This window comes from Salvelinus sp. IW2-2015, unplaced genomic scaffold (assembly GCF_002910315.2).
Source record: "Salvelinus sp. IW2-2015 unplaced genomic scaffold, ASM291031v2 Un_scaffold5181, whole genome shotgun sequence".
NCBI lineage: Eukaryota > Metazoa > Chordata > Actinopteri > Salmoniformes > Salmonidae > Salvelinus > Salvelinus sp. IW2-2015.
The window spans coordinates 29,526-54,494 of NW_019946447.1; the positions used below are offsets into that span (position 1 = coordinate 29,526).

Sequence of the window (24,969 nt, forward strand, 5' to 3'; positions counted from 1 at the left end):
CAGTTAGTTCTAACCTAAAGTGACAGTAAAGCATGGATTAACTTTCTGCATCATTTTTGGGACAAAAAATCTTGATTTTTGGGCAATGTTACGTAATGGAAAAAAGCTGTCCTTGAAACAGTCTTGATATGTTCGTCAAAAGAGAGATCGGGGTCCAGAGTAACGCCGAGGTCCTTCACAGTTTTATTTGAGACGACTTTACAACCATCAAGATTAATTGTCAGATTTAACAGAAGATCTCTTTGTTTCTTCGGACCTAGAACAAGCATCTCTGTTTTGTCCGAGTTTAAAAGTAGAAAGTTTTTCAGCCATCCACTTCCTTATGTCTTGAAACACAGGCTTCTAGCGAGAGGCAATTTTGACTTCACCATGTTTCATTGAAATGTACCAGCTGTGTGTCATCCGCATAGCAGTGAAAGTTAACATTAATGTTTTCGAATGACATCCCCAAGAGGTAAAATATATAGTGAAAACAATAGTGGTCCTAAAACGGAACCTTGAGGAACACCGAAAATGTACAGTTGATTTGTCAGAAGACAAACTATTCACAAAGACAAACTTATATCTTTCCGACAGATAAGATCAAACCAGGCCAGAACTTGTCCGTGTAGGACCAATTTGGTTTCCGGTCTCTCCAAAAGAATGTGGTGATCGATGGTATCAAAGGCAGCACTAAAGTCTAGTAGCACGAGGACAGATGCAGAGCCTCGTCTGAGCGCCCCATTAAAAGGTCATTACCACTTCACAAAGTCCAGTCTCGAGTGCTATGATGGGGTCTAAAACCAGACTGAAGCATTTTCGTATACATTGCTTGTCTTCAGGAAGGCAGTGAGTTGCTGCGCAATCAGCTTTTCTAAAATTTTTGAGAGAAGAATTGGAAGGATTCCGTATATGGGCCGATAGTTTTTTATATTTTCTGGGTCAAGTTTGGCTTTTTCAAGAGAGGCTTTATTACTGCCAACTTTTAGTGAGTTTGGTAGCACATCCGGTGAATAGAGAGCCCTTTATTATGTTCAACATAGGAGGGCCAAGCACAGAAGCAACTCTTTCAGTAGTTTAGTTGGAATAGGATCCAGTATGCAGCTTGAAGGTTTAGAGCCATGATTATTTTCATCATTGTGTCAAGAATATAGTACTAAAACACTTAAGTGTCTCTCTTGATCCTAGGTCCTGGCAGAGTTGTGCAGACTCAGGACAGCTAAGCTTGGAGGAATACGCAGATTTAAAGAGGAGTCCGTAATTTGCTTTCTAATGATCATGATCTTTTCCTCAAAGAAGTTCATGAATTTATTACTGCTGAAAGTGAAAAGCCATCCTCACTTGGGAATGCTGCTTTTTAGTTAGATTTGCAACAGTATACCAGTATCAAACACTTTGTCCTAGCGCCTCATTTTATGCTATCCAATATTATATATTCATAAACCTCTCTCTCTCTCCCCTCAGTTACCAAGATGGCCGCTTTGAAAGATTTTTTGAAAAGCTGATGATATTCAGAAGGCCGCTTGATTGCAGTCACAAGGTGAGCACACTTTTCACTGTTGAAAACCAAACCAAATCCTTTGAAATAATAATATCTATCTCTCCATTTCTCTTCCTGTCTCCTCCCTCCCTCTCCATGTGCTTGGTGTGTGACCTGTCCGTGTGCGTACCTGTGCGTTTGTGTATGTATGTATGTGTGTGTGCGTGCGTACCTGTCTGTGTGTGCATGGTGTGGTCGTGTGGTGCTTACCTGTCCGTGTGTTGTGCATACCTCGCCGCGTGTGTGTGCTTACCTGTCCATGTGTCGTGTATGTGTGTGTGTGCGTACCCTGTCGTGTGTGTGTATCTGTGTGCTGACCTGTCCGTGTGTGTGTGCATGTGCTACCTGTCTGTGCGTGTGTATCTGTAATGACCTGTCCGTGTGTGTGTGTGTGCATGTGCGTACCTGTGTGTCCCCGGAGGTCTCCGACCATAAGAAGTTCTTTGCTCTGGTGGGCCTGAAGGCCATGACTCCTGACAATGTCAAGAAGGTGTTCCAGGCTATTGATGCTGACCAGAGTGGATTCATTGAGGAGGAGGAGCTCAAGTAAGAGGAAGAGAGATACACGTAGACGGACACACACACACACACCTACACTACAGGCACACACACACGCACATAGACTCATACCAAAGACACACATGGACAGGTGTGCACACACACACATCCATCAGATGTGAATGTGTGGCTATTTTGCAATTTACAAGCTGGCATACCATTTAGAATGCATGCCCAATATAGGGTTGCAAAATTCCGGTAACTTTGCCCAAATGCAGAGGTGTTCCAGAAATCCTGATTGGAAGATCCCTGGCGTCAGGATGGAATAAGCAGTAAATCCAGGAATCGTCCAAACATGGTATCTGGAAAACCTAGAAATTGTGGGGAAAGGAAACAGGATTTTGCAGTCCTAGCTTAATACATKTTTTCTTCACGCTAAATCTCTGACCTCAGGTTCGTACTGAARGGTTTTGCTGAGAACAKMAGACACACACACACGCAGCTCCTTAATCTTGACMCCTAACCTTTGAACTCTCTTCTACCTCAGGTTTGTGCTGAAGAGTTTCGCTGAGGACGGCAGAGACCTGACCGACGCCGAGACCAAAGCCTTCCTYAATGCCGCCGACAAGGACGGAGACGGAAAGATCGGCATCGACGGTGAGAGAGGTGATAGGATGATAACGGAATGAAATGCTGAGTCATTCCCAGAGGATCTTAATGTTGTCCTCCTCTTCTCTTTTCCAGAGTTTGAAGTCTTGGTCCATGAGGTGTAAAGAGCACCTCTAGTCTCCCCCTTTCTCCTCCCCTGCGAATTCATGTTTTAAATGCAATCTCCCCCNTAGACTCTATCCACCTCCATGTCAATAGACTCTATCCACCTCCGTGTCACTAGACTCTATCCACCTCCGTGTCACTAGACTCTATCCACCTCCGTGTCACTAGACTCTATCCACCTCCGTGTCACTAGACTCTATCCACCATGTCACTAGCCTAATCAGGCTGTATCTCAGTAATATAGAGGCTTCCTCACCCCATGGCCTCGTCCTTATGTAGAATGATTAGACAGAGTCAGACAGAATGTCCCTCTGACGGCTTCCACCAATGTATCTTTCAATGTCTTGTTGCATTATTGCAGGCGAGGGAAAGGATGCTGCTGGAGACTATTGGGAGACTCTCTGTTGTACTGAGTAGTTATTAAGGGATATCTGTCTGGCTCTTTACTGACATCTGTTGAGCAATTTAAGGCAATGCAGGAATGATTTCACAAACRYTTCAAAACTGTGCWCCCAGGACACTGGGACACAGGACACACCCAGGACACTACAACTGCCATGATCAAATWGAGCTGGGTGAACTTGTAAATGTGAGGCAATAGGACTCTGGCTCCATTTTGAGAGAGYGGTAGTCATATGCTTTCTTCTAAGATTTGTCTTGGGAAGTATCTTGTTGATTATCATTGCACCTCTGTTCACAATCATTATTTATGCTGCGTCTTCTATTACCAAATATGGCCTTTGGTCAGCTTTCTCCCCTCCTCTCCCCTTTCTACCCTTTCTCCCCTCATCTCTCCTTTCTCCCCTCCTCTCCCCTTTCTCCCCTCATCTCTCCTTTCTCCCCTCCTCTCACTTGTTCCCTCCTCCCTCATCTCTCCTTCTCCCCTCTATCCCCCTTTCTCCCCCCTCTCCTCCCCCTTTCTCCCTCCTCCCTCATCTCCCTTTCTATGCCCTCCTCACCCTCACCTCCTTTCTACCTCCTTCTCCCTCCTCTACCCTCCTCCTTTCCACCTCCTCCCCCTCCTCTACTCCCTCCTCCCCTCCTCTTACCCTCCCCCTCCACCATTCCTCCCTCTCCTACCTCCCTCCCTCCCTCCTCCCCTCCTTTCTCCCCTCCCTCTCTACCCCCTCTTCTAACCCTCCTCCCCTCTTTCTACCTCTTCTCCCTCTCCTCCCCTTTCTACACTCCTCCTCCCCTCCTTTCCTTCACCTCCTCCCTTCCTTTCTACCCTCTCCCCTCCCTCTCCCTCCTTTCTCCCTCTCCCCTCCTCTAACCCTCCCTCCCCTTTCTACCCTCCTCCCTCCTCTTCTACCCTCCTCCCTCCTCTACCCTCCTTCTTTACCCCTCACTCCCCTCCTCCCTCATTCTCCTTTCTCCCCTCTCTACCCTCCCCTCCTTTCTACTCCTTCTCCCTCTCCCTCCTTTCTCTCTTCCTCCCTCTCCTTTCTACCATCCCTCGATCCGTTCTTTTCTCCCCTCCTCCCCTCTTTCTCCATCCTCCCTCTCCTTTCTCCCATCCTCCCTTCCTCTGCCAAGTTCAGTTGTGTGTCCGTTGAGTGCCAGAGATATAGGATATAAGGCCCCAGCTCATTGGTCACTGGCCAACTCTGATGCTCGTTCTCTCTCTTCTTTTCGTCCCTCTCTCTCTCCTGTCCTCTTCTCTCCCGCCTCCTTCCAGTGTGTGCCTTACATCCACTGTCCTTACTTTGTGTCTGCCCAGACACCTATATTCATGGTGCTTATCATCACCACAGCCAGAGACAGTGGTCTGTGTATCTGCTGTCTGTCCTGTTCCTCACCAAGTCTCAGGGCTCAAGATAACCTTGGAATTGACACTAAACACTTTGTCCTAGCGCCTCATTTATGCTATCCTATTATATATTCATAAACCTCTTCTCTCTCCCCTCAGTTACCAAGATGGCCGCTTTGAAAGATTTTTTGAAAGCTGATGATATTCAGAAGGCCCTTGATGCAGTCAAAGGTGAGCACACAATTCACTGTTGAAACCAAACCAAATCTTTTGAAATAATATAACATATCTCTCTCTTCTCTCTTCTGTCTCCCTCCCTCCCTTCCATGTGCTGTGTGTGCTTACCTGTCCGTGTGTGTTAGGCGTACTGTGCGTTTGTGTATGTATGTATGTGTGTGTGCGTACCCCTGTCCGTGGTGTATGTGTCGTGTGCTTACCTGTCGCGTGTGTGTGTGTTGTGTGTGTGTGTGTGTGTGTGTGTGTGCATACCTGCCGCGTATATGTATGTGTTGTGTGCTACTGTCATGTGTGCGTACTGTCTGTGCGTGTGTATCTGTGTGCTGACCTGTCCGTGTGTGCGTGTGATCTGTGTAATGACCTGTCCGTGTGTTGTGTGTGTGTGCATGTGCGTACCTGTGTGTCCAGCGGAGGGTTCCTTCGACCATAAGAAGTTCTTTGCTCTGGTGGGCCTGAAGGCCATGATCCTGACAATGTCAGAAGGTGTTCCAGGCTTGATGCTGACCAGAGTGGATTCATTGAGAGAGAGAGCTCAAGTAAGAGGAAGAGAGATACACGTAGACGGACACACCAACACAACCTACACTACAGGCACACACACACCACACATAGACTCATACCAAAGACACACATGGACAGGTGCACACACACACATCATCACAGATGTGAATGTGTGGCTATTTTCGCAATTTAAATGACCGTTTAGAATGCATGCCCAATATAGGGTTGCAAAATTCCGGTAACTTTTCCAAAATGCCGAGGTGTTCCAGAAATCCTGATTGGAAGATCCCTGGCGTCAGGATGGATAAGCAGTAAATCCAGGAATCGTCCAAACGTGATATCTGGAAAACCTAGAAATTGTGGGGAAAGGAAACAGGATTTTGCAGTCCTAGCTTAATACATTTTTTCTTACGCTAAATCTCTGACCTCAGGTTCGTACTGAAAGGTTTTGCTGAGAACAGCAACAGAACACACACACGCAGCTCCTTAATCTTGACCCTAACCTTTGAATCTCTCTACCTCAGGTTTGTGCTGAAGAGTTTCGCTGAGGACGGCAGAGACCTGACCGACGCCGAGACCAAAGCCTTCCTTAATGCCGCCGACAAGGACGGAGAGGAAAGATCGGCATCGACGGTGAGAGAGGTGATAGGATGATAACGGAATGAAATGCTGAGTCATTCCCAGAGGATCTTAATGTTGTCCTCCTCTTCTCTTTTCCAGAGTTTGAAGTCTTGGTCCATGAGGTGTAAAGAGCACCTCTAGTTCCCCCTCTTCTCCTCCCCTGCGAATTCATGTTTTAAATGCAATCTCCCCCTCTAAGCCCCCCTCCCTCCCCATCATCACCCAAAAAGCACAATCCAGTCCAGGGTGAAGTTTTCTCTCGACACAGATCTAGGATCACCTACCCCAATCCTAACCTTAACCATTAGTGGGGTAAAATGCCAACTGACCCAAGATCAGCGTCAAGGCTACTTCACCCTACACCGCACAGGCCCAGTCTCTCTAACCGAAACAGTACCAGAGACGTCCACCAGGGGGAGGTAGAGTGGGGACTACCCAACAAGCACTTCTGTATTTATCTGTATGTTTTTCTACTGTACCAACATACTGTATATATGTTCTGTTTTGATTTGAAAATGTCATGACTGTCTCATTTTAAAAGAAAACCTTTACTGTAGATATAATGTACCAGAAACCTTCCCTTTCCTCCCTAGCCGTCTATGGACCCTATGTCTCCTTGCCCAAATGGCACCCTATTCCCTTTATAGTGCACTACTGACAAAAGGGAATAGGGTGCTATTTTTAATAGTGTGCCATTTTTGGGGGACTGAACCCTATACAACCTGTGTCTCTCATTCTTTATTTTTTCCACCTCACACATACTTGTACCCTCCYTCCTTTCCTCCCTCCCTCCATTCCTTCCTCTCTCGTCTGGTGATGAGATGTATAAATAAAGAGGTAGAGTGGTGAAGAGAGAGAAATGATTCAAAKTAAGAAATAATAAGAAATAAAACACCTTGAGTAAAATGACTATTTCATTTATTCTTATTTAATGATTTAATATAAACTAGACTGGACACTAATATACTGTAGAACAAGGAATGCACAAATGASACGATTCATTTAGATATTTTCAAAATAAAAGTATCTATTTCACAATAAAAGCATCCTAGATCGAACAATTAGTAAACCATTGGAAAATCTATCGAAACACACAAACAATGTGACAAAGTGCTATTCTTAAATCGCATAATAGTACAAATAAATATATWTTTTTTTACACGATTAGATGATCTACATAATTTCTCTAAAAATAGACGCAATGTCAAACTCAAGGACGTCAGCTTTTCTTGACGTCTACATCTCTGCTGATTGGTCAGTGGGTCCTGGGTGCTGATCTGTCATTGGTGGTTGTTGGTTTAAGCTTCACTGTCGCAAAGGGATTGGTTCCCCTGCAAYAGATCAGGTGACATGTAAACAACTAGCACTCAACACTAATGACAAACATCACAGCAGGCACACACACACAAACACTGACACACACTGACACACACTGACACACACTGACACACACTCACACACACCTCCTACCTGGGAAAGAGTAGGTTTTCTCCAGAAGCTCCAAGGGGTGATAATGACTCTGCTGTCCTCTCCGGGAAAGTAGGCTGGATTGGTCGAAAGTCAGCTGACCCCCTCCGGAGCATTGTTGTTGGCTGAGGGGGTGGCGGGGGCGGAGGAGGAGGGGGCGGGAGCTCGCTATAGCCCTTCAGGCTATTTGTTCTCGTCACAATCTCTGGTTCTGCCATCCTCTCAGGGAGGGGAGAGATTGGTCGGAAGTCGACGGAGGCCCTGCGAGTGGGTGTGGCAGGGGGCGCGACATCACCGTAGGCCTTTTCTGATTGGTCCATGGAGGTGTCAGAGGGATCCAATAGGTTGTTCATGCTGTGGCTCCTCAAGGAAGTGCCACTGGAGGGTCAAATGTCAGATATGATCATATTGATTCAGTGATTGATTGATTGATTGATTGATTGATTGATTGATTGATTGATTGATTGACATACCTGGACCCCAAGAGGTTAGAGAACTCCTCAATAGAAGCAACATAAGCTGCTGGGAACCAGCCCTGGCTATTGGAACAACAGAGAGAGAGACCAGAGGAATATTAGCAAACACAACAATGGCCTAAATACTGGAACAGGCAAGTTCCTAGATAAAGTCCACTGTTTTCCCAGCCAGCCATCTACCCACATAGGAATGAATGAATGATGGATGGATAAAGGAACAAGCAAACAGACAAACAAAGGAATTAATCATAATGGGCCTTGCTGTTATCCACTGTCCCCTACCATAGCCTGCTATCCACTGTCCCCTACCATAGCCTGCTATCCACTGTCCCCTACCATAGTCTGTTATCCACTGTCCCCTACCATAGTCTATTATCCACTGTCCCCTACCATAGTCTGTTATCCACTGTCCCCTGCCATAGCCTGCTATCCACTGTCCCCTACCATAGCCTGCTATCCACTATCCCCTACCAAAGTCTGCTATCCACTGTCCCCTACCATAGCCTGTTATCCACTGTCCCCTACCATAGTCTGTTATCCACTGTCCCTACCATAGTCTGTTATCCACTGTCCCCTACCATAGTCTGTTATCCACTGTCCCCTACCATAGTCGTATCCACTCCCCTACCATAGTCTGTTTCCACTGTCCCCTACCATAGCCTTTATCCACTGTCCCCTACCATAGCCTGTTATCCACTGTCCCCTACCATAGTCTGTTACCACTGTCCCTACCATAGTCTGTTATCCACTGTCCCCTACCATAGTCTGTATCCACTGTCCCCTACCATAGTCTTATCTCCACTTGCCCCTACCATAGTCTGTTATCCACTGTCCCCTACCATAGCCTCTATCCACTGTCCCCTACCATAGCCTGCTATCCACTGTCCCCTACCATAGTCTGTTATCCACTGTCCCCTGCCATAGTCTGTTATCCACTGTCCCTACCATAGCTGTTATCCACGTCCCCTACCATAGCTGCTATTCACTGTCCCCTACCATAGCCTGCTATCCACTGTCCCTACCATAGTCTGTTATCCACTGTCCCCTACCATAGTCTGTTATCCACTGTCCCCTACCATAGTCTGTTATCCACTGTCCCCCTACCATAGCCTGCTATCCACTGTCCCCACCATAGCCTGCTATCCACTGTCCCTACCATAGTCTGTTATCCACTGTCCCCTACATAGTCTGTTATCACTGTCCCCTACCATAGTCTGTATCCACTGTCCCCTACCATAGCCTGCTATCCACTCCCTACATAGCCTGCATCCACTCCCTACCATAGTCTGTTATCACTGTCCCCTACCATAGTCTGTTATCCACATCCCCGACCTAGTCTGTTATCCACTATCCCTTACCATAGTCTGTTATCCACTATCCCCGACCGTAGTCTGTTATCCACTATCCCTTACCATAGTCTGTTATCCACTATCCCCGACCGTAGTCTGTTATCCACTATCCCCTACCGTAGGCTGCTATCCGTTCTTCCATACAGCCACCCATTCCTCGGCTCCTGGACCAACACGGTAACCATCTCTCCCGAGTGAAGGGTAGGAGTTTGGGGGGGGAGAGGGCGGTGGGACCAGGCTCTCATGGTCCTACCCCCACCCAGACCCAGAGACTCACCCACTGAGGAGGAGCGGATCGGCTGTGGAGGGGGGACGGGGCTGGGGTAGGAAGGGGTAGAGAGGATGATGGGAAGGAATATGGACGGAGAAGGAGAAGAGAGATGGATGGAGAAAAGTTTATCCAATGAAAAATCCCCACGGTATCAACCAAAACATTTCCTGCTATGCACTAAATGAATACAATAACACCACACATGTGAGTAGTGTAGCTGATTTACTAAATATAACCCTGTTCTTTGGGGTGCAGTGTAGTCATCCCACCTCTAGAGGGCATCTCCCCAGGGCCTGCTGTTCTCTCCTGGCCCAAGACATGTCTCTGTCCTCATCTACTGTCTGCAGCAGAGAGCTCACTGAGCCACACAGCTGAGGAGAGAGGAAGACGGGGGAAGGTTGATTGTTGGTGAATACTTGTCTCTAACTTGTTCCTCCTGGTCAGGGTGGGCGGGGCTACGGGTCTCTAACCTGTTCTTCCTGGTCAGGGTGGGTGGGGCTACGGGGTCTCTAACCTGTTCTTCCTGGTCAGGGTGGGTGGGGCTACGGGGTCTGGAGCCTCGTGTCTCGTTCACTTTCTCCTTCCATCCATCAGCCTTCTGCTGTAGGGAAGCCCTGTCTGGGGGAGAGATGGGGACATTTCAGAACACTACCTGTGTGTGTGGTTTGTAAAGGTTTCTGACGTCCCGTTTTTGACATAAACATGTGTGTGGTGTGTACCTTGTTGATGAGAAGAGCATGTGACTTGTCAGTCCGCAGTGTTTCTCTGCCAGGAAGCGATACCTAATAATAACAACCGGCATCATAATCATCATCATGATAATAGTCCTAATAGTAATTGTGTTGGTAATGTATTACTAATGGCTAATAGTAATTGTGTTGGTAATGTATTACTAATGGTTCTAATAGTAATTGTGTTGGTAATGTATTACTAATGGTCCTAATAGTAATTGTGTTGGTAATGTATTACTAATGGTTCTAATAGTAATTGTGTTGGTAATGTATTACTAATGGTCCTAATAGTAATTGTGTTGGTAATGTATTACTAATTCTAATAGTAATTGTGTTGGTAATGTATTACTAATGGTCCTAATAGTAAGTGTTGGTAATGTATTACTAATGGTCCTAATAGTAATTGTGTTGGTAATGTATTACTAATGGTCCTAATAGTAATTGTGTTGGTAATGTATTACTAATATTAAAGACTGACCTCCTCTCCTCCTCCTTCATAATGTCATGTTGACTCTGTCCAGGTACTGCATGTACTCACTGTTCTCCTAGAGAACACACACACACACACACACACACACACACACACAGACCATTACTGTGTGGAATGTGGTAGTGTTGGACAGTGTCTGATTTAACTGTAAGGTGGTGTGTGTGTGTTGTGTGTGTTGTGTGTGTGGTGTGTGTGTGTGTGTGTGTGTGTGGTGTGTGTGTGTGTGTGTGTGTGTGTGTGTGTGTGTGTGTGTGTGTGTTGTGGTGTGTGTGTGGTGTGTGTGTGTGTGTGTGTGTGTGTGTGTGTGTGTGGTGTGTGTGTGTGTGTGTGTGTGTGTGTGTCTTTATTATTTTATGTTTAAACTAGGCAAGTCAGTTAAGAACAAATTCTTATTTACAATGATGCCTGCCAAAAGACAAAATACCTCCTGTGGAGCGGGGGCTGGGATTAAAAATAAAAAATAGGACGATACATCAGGCGAAGCAGCCACAAGTGTCAGTAAGAGTGTCCATGATGTTGTGTGTGTGTGCGTACCAGTGAGTCTCTGAAGGCACCTCTTCTCAGCTGTCTCTCCAGAGCTTCTGCCTGGTTCCTCACCTCCAGTCATACACCCTGCGACTGCCCTGTGAAGAGATACAGGAGTGTGTGTTAGTAAACGCACACATGCACACACACACACACACACACACACACACACACACACGTACATACAGCAAGAAACACACACACACTCTTGCCAGATACTCACGTCAATGTACTCTTCATCCAACTTGACATTCTTCTCCATGGCTGTAAAACTTCTACCTGGAACCATCAAACTGAAGAGGAAGAATTACAACGTTACACCCTGAGGGGGAAGAAAAACAAATGTTACACTCTATGGCAGTGTCACACACAGGCTATGGATGGAATCAGTGCGATGGACATATTGTAAATAAACATAGATAAATAGGTGGTATAAAGACACAAATGGTATCAGGAACATATAGACATAGATAAAACAGATACTGACCACTCCTCCATCTCAGCTGTGAGTCTTCTCTGCGTATCAGATATCTGTACCAGGACATCTCCTGTAGATCACACATACACACATTAGTATCACCAATTAGAAATGATGATAGCATCTCAAAGGGAATGAATGGGGCCGTGCGTCAGAGCTAGGCGAGCATGACAGTGTAGCTACAGCCGGTCAGCCAAGTGAGAAGGTCAGCGCAGCAGTGTGACCATGAAGAGAGGATCAGGTAGCTGCTTTGAATTATAGATGACAGTCTTTCAGCCGCACTCAATTCATTAGCTCAACTGGCCTACTGTGTGTGTGTGTGTGTGTGTGTGTGTGTGTGTGTGTGTGTGTGTGATCATTCCATCCTTACCTCTCAGTAAACTCTGTTCTTATTGCTATTTATTGGCACCATAGGAGCTAGACTGTCCTTCCAAAAAAACAGCGTGCCAAGCTCAGTTTAAATCAACCTCTAGACCGCTCTCATCTCACCCAGTATCGTAAAACACACCGCTTGCCACAACAACCTCAAAGTTACTCAAAGACGCTAAGGAAGTTAACTTCTTTGGGACTGGGGGGCAGTATTGAGTAGCTTGGATGAATAAGGTGCCCAGAGTAAACTGCCTGCTACTCAGTCCCAGTTGCTAATATATGCATATTATTTGCCTATCGAATATACAGTGTCTATGGGGTCATATTGCACTTYCTAAKGCTTCCACTAGATGTCAACAGTCTTTTTTKAACCTTGTTTGATGCTTCTACTGTGAAGGAGGGGGGAATGGGAGCTGAATGAGTCAGAGGTCTGCCAGAGTGGCATGAGAGCGACCTGTGTTCCATTGCATTTCTACAGACAAAGGAATTCTCCGGTTGGAACATTATTGAAGATTTATGATAAAAACATCCTAAAGATTGATTCTATACTTAGTTTGACATGTTTCTACAAACTGTAATATGACTTTTCTTCTGAACTTTCGCCTGGACCTGCCCACGCATCGTGAGTTTGGATTGTGTACTAAACGCTCGAACAAAAAGGAGGTATTTGGACATAAATGATGGACTTTATCGAACAAATCAAACATTTATTTTGGAACTGGGATTCCTGGGAGTGCATTCTGATGAAGATCATCAAAGGTAAGTGAATATATATAATGCTATTTCTGACTTTATTGACTCCACAACATGGTGGATATCTGTATGGCTCGTTTTGTTGTCTGAGCGCTGTACTCAGATTATTGCATGGTGTGCTTTTTCCGTAAAGCTTTTTTGAAATCTGACACAGCGGTTGCATTAAAGGTACTCAGCAAAATGACGTTGTCACGAGYARCACCCCARATATTGAGATGAGCGATACGCAAGACTTCGCTCTCAAAGTCGCACACAGTATCTGCGCATGTGCACAGGTTCGCATCACACTGTTCACAGCGTGGTAGCCAGGGCACCAAAACAGCGGAGAAGTTGATCCTCGTGCATCAACGCTCTTAGTTGTTACATAAATTGACCCACTGTGCTATTGACTTTCTGCATCTACGTCWWATCGCTGAGTCTACCTTTAAAATAGCCCCAGTYTGTGTTTGGCCCATTMTAGCTGGTTCTATGGTACAGTAGACAGATATACACACACACTTACCAAGTGAGCGAGAGGAGAGTGTGTGAAGGGCCTGTTCTCCCATCTTCGCTACAGCACTAAAGTAGGCCTCACTGGTAACAGCCAAGGCTGCAGTGCGCACACACACACACACACACACACACACACACACACACACACACACACACACACACACACACACACACACACACACACCTGTTAGCATTATAGCTATTAACTCACAAGCCCAATAATGACACAAACCAAACCTTGTAATCATATCTTAACTGTCCCAACCAATTGACCCAATAAGTAAAACACCTGTGGTGATGGACCCCTGATACAGGTAAGACTGGGTCCATAAATAGCCCAATGGTTAGGTAACATCCATAGGGGTGGAACGAGGACTCTGGATGGATAGAAACCGTTTTAGCATGGACATGGCCAATGAAGGCTTCCACCATATTAAAGTCACAGAAGCCATCATGGCACAGATACAAAGATGAGCCCTCTTTCTACCTCTATGGGCAACAGGCATCACTTTTCCATGTTACATCTACCTGCTATCTTCTACCTCTATGGGCAACAGGCCTGTCTTTACCATTACATCTACCTGCTATCTTCTACCTCTATGGGCAACAGGCATACTTTACATGTTACATCTACCTGCTATCTTCTACCTCTATGGGCAACAGGCCTTTTATTACCATGTTACATCTACCTGCTATTTTACCTCTATGTGCAAAGGCCTGTCTTTACCATGTTACATCTACCTGCTATATCTACCTTTATGGGCAACAGGCCTTTATTTACCATGTTACATCTACCTGCTATCTTCTACCTCTATGGGCAACAGGCCTGTCTTTACCATGTTACATCTATCTCTATGGGAAACAGGCCTGTATTTACCATGTTACATCTACCTGCTATCTTCTACTCTCTATGGCAACAGGCCTGTCTTTACCATGTTCCATCTACCTGCTATCTTCTACATCTATGGAAACAGGCCTTTATTTACCATGTTACATCTATCTGCTATCTTCTACTTTAGGGTCAACAGGCCTGTCTTACCATGTTACATCTACCTGCTATCTTCTACCTTTATGGTCAACAGGCCTTTACTTACCATGTTGCATCTACCTGCTATCTTCTACCTCTATGGGAAACAGGCCTTTATTTTACCATATTTATATCTACCTGCTAACTTCTACCTCTATGGGCAACAGGCCCTTTATGTACCATGTTACATCTACCTGCTATCTTTCTACCTCTATGGGCAACAGGCCTGTCTTTACCATGTTACATCTACCTGCTAACTAGCTGACCTGTGATAGATGCCTGTACTGTTTATATCAGTCAGAGGAAGGATGCTGACATCAATGATGTTAGCCCAACTAGGTCTGGGGAACTTGTCAGAGGGATGACCCCCACACACAATGACACAAATGCATACTTATGTATTAACTTTCACCACAACTCACTCATACACACACACACACACACACACACACACACACACCTTGGAAAGCCTTGACATAGCTGTTTCCTATGTAACTAGCGTCTGTAGACCTGGGTTGAACTGTTCCATCAGGTTCTATGGAAGAGAACACAGAACAATCAAACATGGACTATTGGCCAAACTAAAATGCTATGCCTTGTGTTAGGTAGGGCCTACAAGTGGTTGTATATTAAGCAATAAGGTCCGAAGGGGCGTGGTATATGGCCAATATACCACGGCTAAGGGCTGTTCTTAGCTCAACGCAATGTGGAGTGCCTGGATACAGCCCTTAGCCGTGGTATATTGAGCACATATTAAAAACCCCTGAGGTGCCTTACTGCTATTATAAACTGGTTACCAACGTAATTAGAGCAGTACAAATAAAAGTTGTCATATCCGTGGTATATGGACTGATATACAACGGCTGTCAGCCAATCAGAATTCAGTGCTCGAACCACCCAGTTAATGTTTTTCAGAAAGTTTTTGTACATCCCCCCCCAACAACCCCTCATTTAGAGTATTATTGGAGTGTGAAGATGGGGGTAGATTACTGCCAATACTCTATTTACAACAACATTTCAATAATCTAACCCCATAGTTTTAGCCTACCATAAAATATATACTTACCGTGTAAACAGACAATGTAGACTTATGTAACTGATCACTGTTCGCCCCGACATAGTAACCGCTTCGATTTCCACAAGAACAAAAACTGTATAATACAATTAGGAAAATAAATGAATAAACTATCTTTAAACTCCAGAGACTAGTTGAAAGTTCAAGAAATAAAAAATACAGTTGGTAGTAGGCTAGCTAGGAACTAATCAGCGTATTCCGTTACAGGCTTCTTTTCTTTTGATAGTGAAAGTCCCTTGGCTATTAACCCACTCCTCGTTCTGCCTTGTTGTTCCCTTGTTCTTTCTGCCACCAATAACAACCTGCTGTGATCGTGATAGCTCCTTTCTCTCGCTCCCTCTTTCTCTCATTCGTTAATCAGCCTCTTCATCCCTGCATCATATGCCAATTTTACAGAGGGAAGAAGAGAAAGAGACACCGATACGGCCGGGTCAGCTGAATTATAGATGGATCAGGGTGGAAACATCACCTGTTCCAACTGGGTGGGACGTAGGTACTAGGCTCACACTCGGGCACTACATGTAGTATTAGGAGCACTACATGTAGTATTAGGGGCACTACATGTAGTATTAGGAGCACTACATGTAGTATTAGGAGCACTACATGTAGTATTAGGAGCACTACATGTAGTATTAGAGCACTACATGTAGTATTAGGAGCACTACATGTAGTATTAGGAGCACTACATGTAGTATTAGGGGGACTACATGTAGTATTAGGAGCACTACATGTAGTATTAGGAGCCACTACATGTAGTATTAGGAGCACTACATGTAGTATTAGGAGCACTACATGTAGTATTAGGAGCACTACATGTAGTATTAGGAGACTACATGTAGTATGTAGGGGCACTACATGTAGTATTAGGAAGCACTACATGTAAGTATTAAGGAGCACTAATGTAGTATTAGGAGCACTACATGTAGTATTAGGAGCACTACATTGTAGTATTAGGGGCACTACATGTAGTATTAGGGGCACTACATGTAGTATTAGATTAAGGTAATAATAAAAATACACTTGTAGGACACATTTCCTGTACATAAGGTAAAGACGAAACTAAAAACTATACATCAAAATGTAGAAAAACATCACACGACCTGTAGGTTTAACAACCGAGATAGGGCTGTAAAAATAAAAGGTATCCTGTGTTTACCAAGTTGTTACTTAGAAATGACGTGTTAAAATGGTCCTTACCTAACTAATTGCAGAGTAATTACACAATAAAAATCAATTATTCAGTTCCRTAGGTTACTATTTTATTCATATATCCACTTCATCATCAATAATAAAGCCAATACACAACCGYACATAGGATATTAATACAAACAAGTGGTGGAGTTCAGTTAAAAACTGAAAGTCAGTCTGAATACCATCCTATTCACTAGGTAGACATACTTTTGGCCAGGGTGCCATATCAGACACAGACAAATAGTGCAGATAGATAGCATCACAACCCATTGAGATCGTTTATTCAAGTAATGTGGTATTTATTCAGTCCGTCCAGTTGAAATAATTATGATTCGAGAGGTTAAGACAGCAAGAAGGCAGATATGATAGGACAAAGGTAGTTACAAGAGATAGATCCGGGTCGTATTCATTAGTGCACACCGTAGCAAATCATAGCAGAACATGTTGCAACGAAAACAAGAGTTTCTTATTGAACRGGTTCAGAATGGCCGCCAGCYCTCCCGTTAAGGCATCATCAACTTGAATGGGGATGTCGGTTSGAGGGATTATGGGTGTAGTATGGTGTAATAATGACGCAAAACAGTGATTCACATCATTTACGTGGCTGCATTTGTTTTATTGGATGTAAATCTGATTATTTGAAGGATTTGGATTAGCTCAATAAATAAATACGTCAGGATATGTCAAGAAGAGGTCAATTGTACAAACTGCAATCCTCTGTTTCTTATCTTTTTCCAGACTTAATGTTTCTGATTGTATTTTCTATATCATTTGTCAGTCTCAGTACTGTTGTGCAAAGCTGATTCTTCCTTTCCCCAGGTTTTAGACTTTGACTTCATTCGTCTGTGAGGAAGAATGAAACTCTCAGACAGACATTCAGTCTCCAGTACAGATTGAAAGAGAAGAAACGTCGCTCTCTCTTCTTTTATCTCCCTCTCTCTGTGTGTCTATCTACCTCTTCCCCTCTCTGTGTGTCTCTCTACCTCTTCTCCTCTCTGTGTGTCTCTCTCTACCTCTGACAAACTATCAGGTGATGGACATTTGCTCTGAGCTTTTTCAAGTACATGTTTCATCTACACAATGATTACACCCCAATAGAAAATTAGTTTCTACTGAACAAATTGGTAGGTCACTCCCTGTTTCGTTCCATTTGCTTCTGTTGACGAAACGTTTTGCCACAGAATCGGCGTAATGAACAAACCCCTGTTGTGCCAGTAGTAGTAYGATGTCCCTCTGTTCATAGAGGTACATCTGGGATTCCCATAGCATGCTCCCATCCCTGCCTCTGCCTCTCCTCTCAGTAGCCGTTGAGTAGTTGCTGTGCCAGGAGTTGGATGTTCTCCCTCTGTTCGTAGAGGTACATCTGTGTCTCCCACAGCATGCTCCCATCCCTGCCTCTCCTCTCAGTAGCCGTTGAGTAGTTGCTGTGCCAGGAGTTGGATGTTCTCCCTCTGTTCGTAGAGGTACATCTGGGTCTCCCACAGCATGTCCACCAGCACGGCGTCACTCACCTCATCCAGCATCACCTCCTGGGAGAGCTGGGGGCTCAGTCTGGGGGGGATGGGTAGGAGAGAGCAGGCTAGTTCAACAAGAGCACATACACCATAGTGTCACACAGAATGTTTTTAACCCGTTACACCTGTGGGAATCGGCCTTTATGGAATAAAGAATAAGTATGAAATGCATAACCCCTGTAGCAATTGAAAGGGAACAGTTTGGAGATAATGGGGAAATGATTAGACTGAAGGTGAGGACAACAGTTCACCTGACAAGACTGAATCTAAACACTTCACTATGTGCATTTTACATTTACTGTTCTTTTCGCTGCATTTGTTGACAACGAAAACTGAAAACACTCTGGATACATTCAGTAACATGATTAGAATATTCCTGGAAAACATGGGGTAGGAGCAACATAAGACTTTTTTTTTTTTTTTTTTTTACAAGGGTTTCAGTGAGGACTAACTGGAGTCTCCAAGTGGACACACGTCTCCAGAGTGTGAACAGTTTCAACTATAAGGTGTTGTTTGGAGCTCTCCTAGCTGTGCCGTTGAGGAACTTGATCAAGCACACCTGTAGTTGATTTGTTTGGAACACAAACCTGCAATTACTGTTGATGTTCACACAATCCAAAAACAGTCCATTATAAATATTAATTTGGGTCAGGTGGGCATCATGTGAAAGCTTGTTCCCTTGCCAACATGACTAGTTAAGTTATAAAATAGGATCTTACAGTGTCAGGCTTTCACAAGGCAAACAGATTGTAATTTAGGTGCCAGTAGAAAGGAGTCCGGAGTGCATTCAGGTGTCGCGCCACATTCCCTTCACAATAAACAAACACAGGCTGATTGTGTTCAGGACAACCCAGGGTACGACGCCATGTCATCTTGTAACTGAACAACAAACCGTGATCATAAAAACGCTGACACTGTATACGACATGAGTTTCACTGATTTGCAGACCAAGTGCACATTTACACCCACAGGTGTCTGCCTGCTCGTATGACATCATATATTAGAATCCTCAAGGGCTCCAWCTTTCAAAATACGTCCAGTCATCTTCATTTACAGCGTTTCCCCTCACCAAGACAAAACGTTTGCAAAAGTTGCCTAACTAGTGGGAGGGACGGGGGCAGCTTGTTGCTGCGCGTGGTGCTGAAGTGCAGAACACCTGTCAGTCAAACCCCACACAGAGCTGTGAAGCAGRCCCTGACCTCTGACCTCATGTATATCACTGTACTGCCACTAAGTTCCAGTTTAGGTGCTTATTAGAGCCCAAATCTACCATTTTCAACCCGTTTCTGGGTACGAGTGCAAAGGGTTAAAACTTTCCATTTCCAATGTACAACAGAGACAGACACTATACATACATTGAGTGGACAAAACATTAGGAACACCTTCCTAATATTGAGTTGCACCCCCTTTTGCCCTCAGAAAAGCCTCAATTCGTCGGAGCATGGACTCTACAAGGTGTCGAAAGCGTTCCACAGGGATGCACAGGCCCATGTTGACTCCAATTCTTCCCACAGTTGTGTCAAGTTTGCTGGATGTCCTTTTGGTGGTGGACCATTCTTGATACACACGGGAAACTGTTGAGCGTGAAAAACCCAGCAGTGTTGTAGTTCTTGATACACTCAAAGCAGTGCGCCTGGCACCTAATACTGTACCCCGTTCAAAGGCACTTAAATCGTTTGTCTTGCCGTCACCATCTGTATGGCACACATACACAACAACCCATGTCTCAATGCTTAAAAATCCTTTTTAACCGTGTTCCTCCCCTTCATCTACACTGATTGAAGTGGATTTAACAAGTGACATCAATAAGGGATCATAGCTTCACCTGAATTCTCCTGGTCAGTCTACGTCATGGAAAGAGCAGTTGTTCTTAATGTTTTGTCCACTCCATGTATATGAGTGGGATTCAACGTGCCATATGACCACTAGTATCAGTTATGACGAGGTTAGTGTCAGGCTGACCTGTGGTAGACAGTATCAGTGACGAGGTTAGTGTCAGACTCCTGTGGTAGACAGTATCAGTATGACGAGGTTAGTGTCAGACTGACCTGTGGTAGACAGTATCAGTATGACAGAGTTAGTGTCAGACTGACCTGTGGTAGACAGTATCAGTATGACGAGGTTAGTGTCAGGCTGACCTGTGGTAGACAGTATCAGTATGACGAGGTTAGTGTCAGACTGACCTGTGTAGACAGTATCAGTATGATGAGTTAGTGTCAGACTGACCTGTGTAGACAGTATCAGTATGACGAGTTAGTCAGACTGACCTGTGGTAGACAGTATCAGTAGATGAGATTAGTGTCAGACTGACCTGTGGTAGACAGTATGACGAGGTTATGTCAGACTGACCTGTGGTAGACAGTATGATGAGGTTAGTGTCAGACAGTATGATGAGGAGTGTCAGACTGACCTGTGGTAGACAGTATCAGTATGACGAGGTTAGGTCAGACTGACTGTGGTAGACAGTATCAGTATGACGAGGTTAGGTTCAGACTGACCTGTGGTAACAGTATCAGTATGACGAGGTTAGTGTCAGACTGACCTGTGGTAGACAGTATTGATGAGGTTAGTGTCAGACTGACCTGTGGTAGACAGTATCAGTATGACGAGGTTAGTGTCAGACTGACCTGTGGTAGACAGTATGATGAGGTTAGTGTCAGACTGACCGTGGTAGACAGTATCAGTATGATGAGGCAGTGTCAGACTGACCTGTGGTAGACAGTATGATGAGGTTAGTGTCAGACTGACCTGTTGTAGACAGTATCAGTCATCTCACACCAGGACCTGGCCCTGTCCACAGCACAACCATCAGAGTCTGTACACTGACAACAGGAGGAGGAGAGAGACAGAGGAAATCAGTGTATGTTGCAGATGAGTAATATAACAGGGACCTCTTCATACAGGGACTAACTACTAGGACATTGGTTTCAGAGCGGAAATGTTGAATGAAAATGTGAAGATTTTTTTATATGAATTACTATAAAAAATTTGTTCACCAATTCAAACAGTGAACTAAACAGTATTCCTGGATAAAAGGTCACTCACAATAAATCAAAATCAACCAATCGTTAAACCAACTCACGCAGTCCACCAGCATCTTGCCCAGTTCCTTGGCGCCTACAAAGCTCTTAGCCAGTTCCAGAGGGTTGGAGGGTCTAACACGTCGACAGAGTTCACCACTACCTGGGGAGGCTTACCTGTCCCAATAACATGACATAATATTACACCTCCATATGATTTCTACATATTATAATATACCAATATAAAGCTCTTACCTGTCCCAATAATATCATAATATACACATCCATATGATTTCTACATATTATAATATACCAATATAAAGCTCTTACCTGTCCCAATAAATATCATAATATACACATCCATTGATTTCTACATATTATAATATACCAATATAAAGCCTTACCTGTTCCAATAAATATCATAAATACACATCCATATGATTTCTACATATATAATATACCAATATAAAGCTCTTACCTGTCCCAATAAATATCATATATACACATCCATATGATTTCTACATAATTATAATATACCAATATAAAGCTCTTACCTGTCCCTAAAGAAACTACCACACCTAGACGCTGCACCTCTGATCCACGCCCCTACATTCAAAATAAAGAGAGAGAGAGAGACAGAGATGTTAAACAGACGAGTCAGTACAAAAGGAACATTTCAGATGAAACTTCTTAGAGTCACACCTCTGCTTTCAGGGATTTGTTGTATTGGTGGATCTCAGTCATGGCATCCAGTGTCGGGTTATTGGCCAGCAGCCCTCCGTCCAGAAACCGCCCCATTGGTCGGAAGTAGGTGGGGGCGGCGCCACTGGAACGGGCGCTCTCCACACGACCTGCTCTGATAGGATGAGAGGGTTGGGGCTAAGCATCAAATCAACCAATCAATCAGACAAAATTATGATTGATGATGAAAAAAGTTCAAGTGAAATTGGTGAGGCGTGAGAGCAGATTCACCAAGCATCTTCACTGTGACCCTTTCACCTCCACACACTCAGAGAGAACAGGCATCACACACACACACACACAGAGAGACAGAAGCCAAACACACAGACCACACACACTGACATAACACACACACAGAGACATAACACACACCTTGGTCTGTCACCTTCCTACGTTTTTTAGCAGGTTCCTGAGTGTATCCAACTATCAACACATCCTCATTCCCCATCCTGAAACAACAACACACACACTCATACCACCACCAGATGGAAACACAGCTGGCCCTGACACACACACTCCAAACAACACCGACACTCAGACCACAGGGCGAACATTATCAATCAAATGTATTTAAAAAGCCTTTTTACATCAGCTGATATATCAAAGTGCTGTACAGAAACGCAGCCTAAAACCCCAAACAGCAAGCAATGCAGATGTAGAAGCACGGTGGCTAGGAAAACTCCCTAGAAAGGCAGGAACCTAGGAGGAAACCTAGAGAGGAACCAGGCTCTGAGGGGTCAGTCCTCTTCTGCTGTGCCGGGTGAGATTAGAAGAGTACACGGCCATTATCACGTCACACACACTGAGGTAGAACACAAACACAGCCTGCCCCCCCACTCTTACCTTGTGGTATGGTGAGGGAAGGAAGTTGCTGTGCAGCGTAGGGGCGTTCTCTGGGCAGGGAGGGGGTCGTAGTTCCTAAAGAGATGGAGCTCTCCTGGATGTCTGTCTGCCAGCACACTGGTTACCATCACCCTGTGGAGAGAGACAAGAACACACACACAGAGACACAGTGACACAGAGAAACACATACAGACAAACAATATTAGAGAAAGATCCTTCAGGATGAGAGAACATTCATAGCTCATGAATATACATTTAAACTAATGAAATAGTGTTAGTATTACAGCAGCACCCTGAGTTGACCAATCAGACAAAGCCAGAGGGTTTCCATGGTTACCTGGGGTGCCGTACGTCTGTCATCATGGTGTTCTCTCCCAACTCTTTTTTCAGGAAGTCCTCCAGAGGGGCCGACTCGTAGGGTCGCGACCCCTTGAACACCTGCTCCTTCATACGGAAGTAGAGCATCGCAGATACTCCATATCCTTACCTAGAGACAGAGAGAGAGAGAGAGATTACCTCATATCCTTACCTAGAGAGAGAGAAGAGAGATTTACCTCATATCCTTACCTAGAGAGAGAGAGAGAGACGAAGAGAGAGAGAGAAACGAGACGAGAGAGACAGAAGAGAGACGAGAGAGAGAGAAGAAAGAAGAAGAGAAGAAGAGAAGAAGAGAGGAGAGAAGGAGAAGAGAGAGAAGAGAGAGAGAGAAGAGAGAGAGAGAAGAGAGAAGAGAGGGAGAGAGGGAGAGGAGAGAGGGAGAGAAAGAGAGAGAGAGGGAGAGGGAGGAGAGGGAGAGAGATTTACTCCATATCCTTACCTGGAGAGAGAGAAAGAGAGAGAAAGAGAAAGGAGATTTACTCCATATCCTTACCTGGAAAGGTACGACAGCATCTCACAAACAAACACTTTCAATGTTGAAAGGGTTACGGTTCAAGGCTGCTCTTTAAGAAGTTAGGGACAACTTTGTATGAAAAAAAACAATCCATTAAAAATATTAAGGACCACATCAACTATATAAAACACATACATAACACCATTTGAGTTTCTCTGCACACACGCAGTGTCAGCTCACCATGGGTGATAGCCAGGGCCAGTATGCCCCCTGTGCTGGTCCCAGAAACCCAGTCAAAGAGTTCCTTGATGGGCCTGCCTGCCTCTTTCTCCAGGGCGATTAACAACTGGATCAGAACCAAGCCTTTAATGCCCCCTCCATCCAGACACAGCAGTCTGTCTATCCTAGAGAGGAGAGGAGGCCATTAGAGTGACTCTTACACAGCAGGAGAAAGAGGAACAAGCCATTCAGACAATATATAAAAGTAATTTGTCTATATTGTACACTTGACTATTCATTCAAACTGGTGTAATAATTAATCAACCAACCAAGGAATCACAGATCAGCAGTACTTTGAAATAAGACAAAACTGATAAATATCTAAATAACCAAAATAAAATACACAGAAACGTACTTCCTTCTTCCTGTTTTGAACCCGTCGACTTCCTCCCGGCCACGACTCATTGCTCCCACCGCCGCCGCAACGTGCATGATGTCCTCGAACCCTATCGGCCAATCACAGACAAGGACCCAGGTCTAATCAACCAATAGGAGCGCAGAGTGGAATGGAAGAGGAGGGACAGAGAGAAGGGGATGAGCCTGGGGGAAAAGGGAGTGAGAGAAGTGGGAAGAGACAGAAGAGAGGGGAGAAGTAACAGCATAATTCAAAATGCAGGGAGAGAAGAGAGGGATGAATAYAAACATGGAGCGATARCAGAGGGAAGGATGAATTAAAAACAAAGCAGATGAATGTTCAAAGGGRCTGACRAAAATAAAAAAGGGAGGRAAAAGAAAGAAAAAAGAGAGAAAAGGAGAAAGTCTTCAAAAGGGGAAGACCATAAGGTAAGGAGGATCACGATGCCGGAGAGAGGGATAGTGGGAGACTTCAGTAACGAAAAGAGAGAAAAAAAGCAGAGTAGAGGAGATATAGTTGTATTGAGCGTGGCCGGGGTGCCGGACCAGCCTCTCCGGACACCGGATTGCAGCGTGGAGAAAGTAAGAGGTGTGGAATATCGAAATGTTCAAGTGTTCGTTTGATGTGCACTTGGCTTTTGATCCCTTTAGAAATGTCAGGCAGATGGATACGAATGATTAGGGGTACGGTCCTACGGGTTAGAATGGGAATCGATTAAGGGGTACAGGTCCTCCGGATAGACGGGAGTGATTAGGCGGTGACGGTCCGGGGTTAAGAACCCGGGAATCGAT

At 44.7% G+C, this 24,969-nt stretch overlaps 3 protein-coding genes and 2 long non-coding RNA genes across 5 annotated transcripts; 3 read left to right on the forward strand and 2 right to left on the reverse strand.

Moving 5' to 3' along the window:
• The first annotated feature begins 1,924 nt into the window (after positions 1–1,924).
• Positions 1,925–2,870, forward strand: LOC112078039 (parvalbumin alpha-like). Its single transcript, XM_024144400.2, has 3 exons — positions 1,925–2,065; positions 2,565–2,674; positions 2,762–2,870. The coding sequence occupies exons 1-3, from the start codon at positions 1,986–1,988 to the stop codon at positions 2,788–2,790; spliced, it is 219 nt and encodes a 72-aa protein (XP_024000168.2). The 5' UTR covers positions 1,925–1,985; the 3' UTR covers positions 2,791–2,870.
• Positions 2,871–4,691: 1,821 nt separating this feature from the next.
• LOC112078040 (uncharacterized) lies at positions 4,692–6,806 on the forward strand. Its single transcript, XR_011478429.1, has 4 exons — positions 4,692–4,772; positions 5,187–5,314; positions 5,804–5,912; positions 6,000–6,806. It is a non-coding gene; the product is annotated as an uncharacterized lncRNA (long non-coding RNA).
• A 51-nt stretch (positions 6,807–6,857) lies between these two features.
• Positions 6,858–17,975, reverse strand: LOC112078041 (BAR/IMD domain-containing adapter protein 2-like 2). The gene is given in 19 exon segments (XM_070441921.1): positions 6,858–7,231; positions 7,371–7,745; positions 7,841–7,906; positions 9,310–9,512; positions 9,733–9,834; positions 9,978–10,077; positions 10,183–10,245; positions 10,673–10,712; positions 10,715–10,739; positions 11,219–11,289; positions 11,292–11,307; positions 11,433–11,473; positions 11,476–11,495; positions 11,697–11,757; positions 13,312–13,398; positions 14,789–14,821; positions 14,824–14,863; positions 15,395–15,455; positions 17,914–17,975. Coding segments are annotated over 19 exon segments (1,542 nt in total). The 3' UTR covers positions 6,858–7,155.
• pla2g6 (phospholipase A2, group VI (cytosolic, calcium-independent)) lies at positions 16,646–24,618 on the reverse strand. Its single transcript, XM_070441922.1, is given in 13 exon segments — positions 16,646–18,145; positions 20,857–20,930; positions 21,191–21,267; positions 21,270–21,305; positions 21,683–21,734; positions 21,831–21,964; positions 21,967–21,984; positions 22,713–22,777; positions 22,779–22,844; positions 23,050–23,173; positions 23,176–23,199; positions 23,785–23,948; positions 24,179–24,618. Coding segments are annotated over 13 exon segments (1,059 nt in total). The 5' UTR covers positions 24,256–24,618; the 3' UTR covers positions 16,646–17,997.
• Positions 18,095–20,925, forward strand: LOC139026580 (uncharacterized). Its single transcript, XR_011478430.1, has 3 exons — positions 18,095–18,158; positions 20,575–20,589; positions 20,840–20,925. It is a non-coding gene; the product is annotated as an uncharacterized lncRNA (long non-coding RNA).
• Positions 24,619–24,969: the final 351 nt, after the last annotated feature.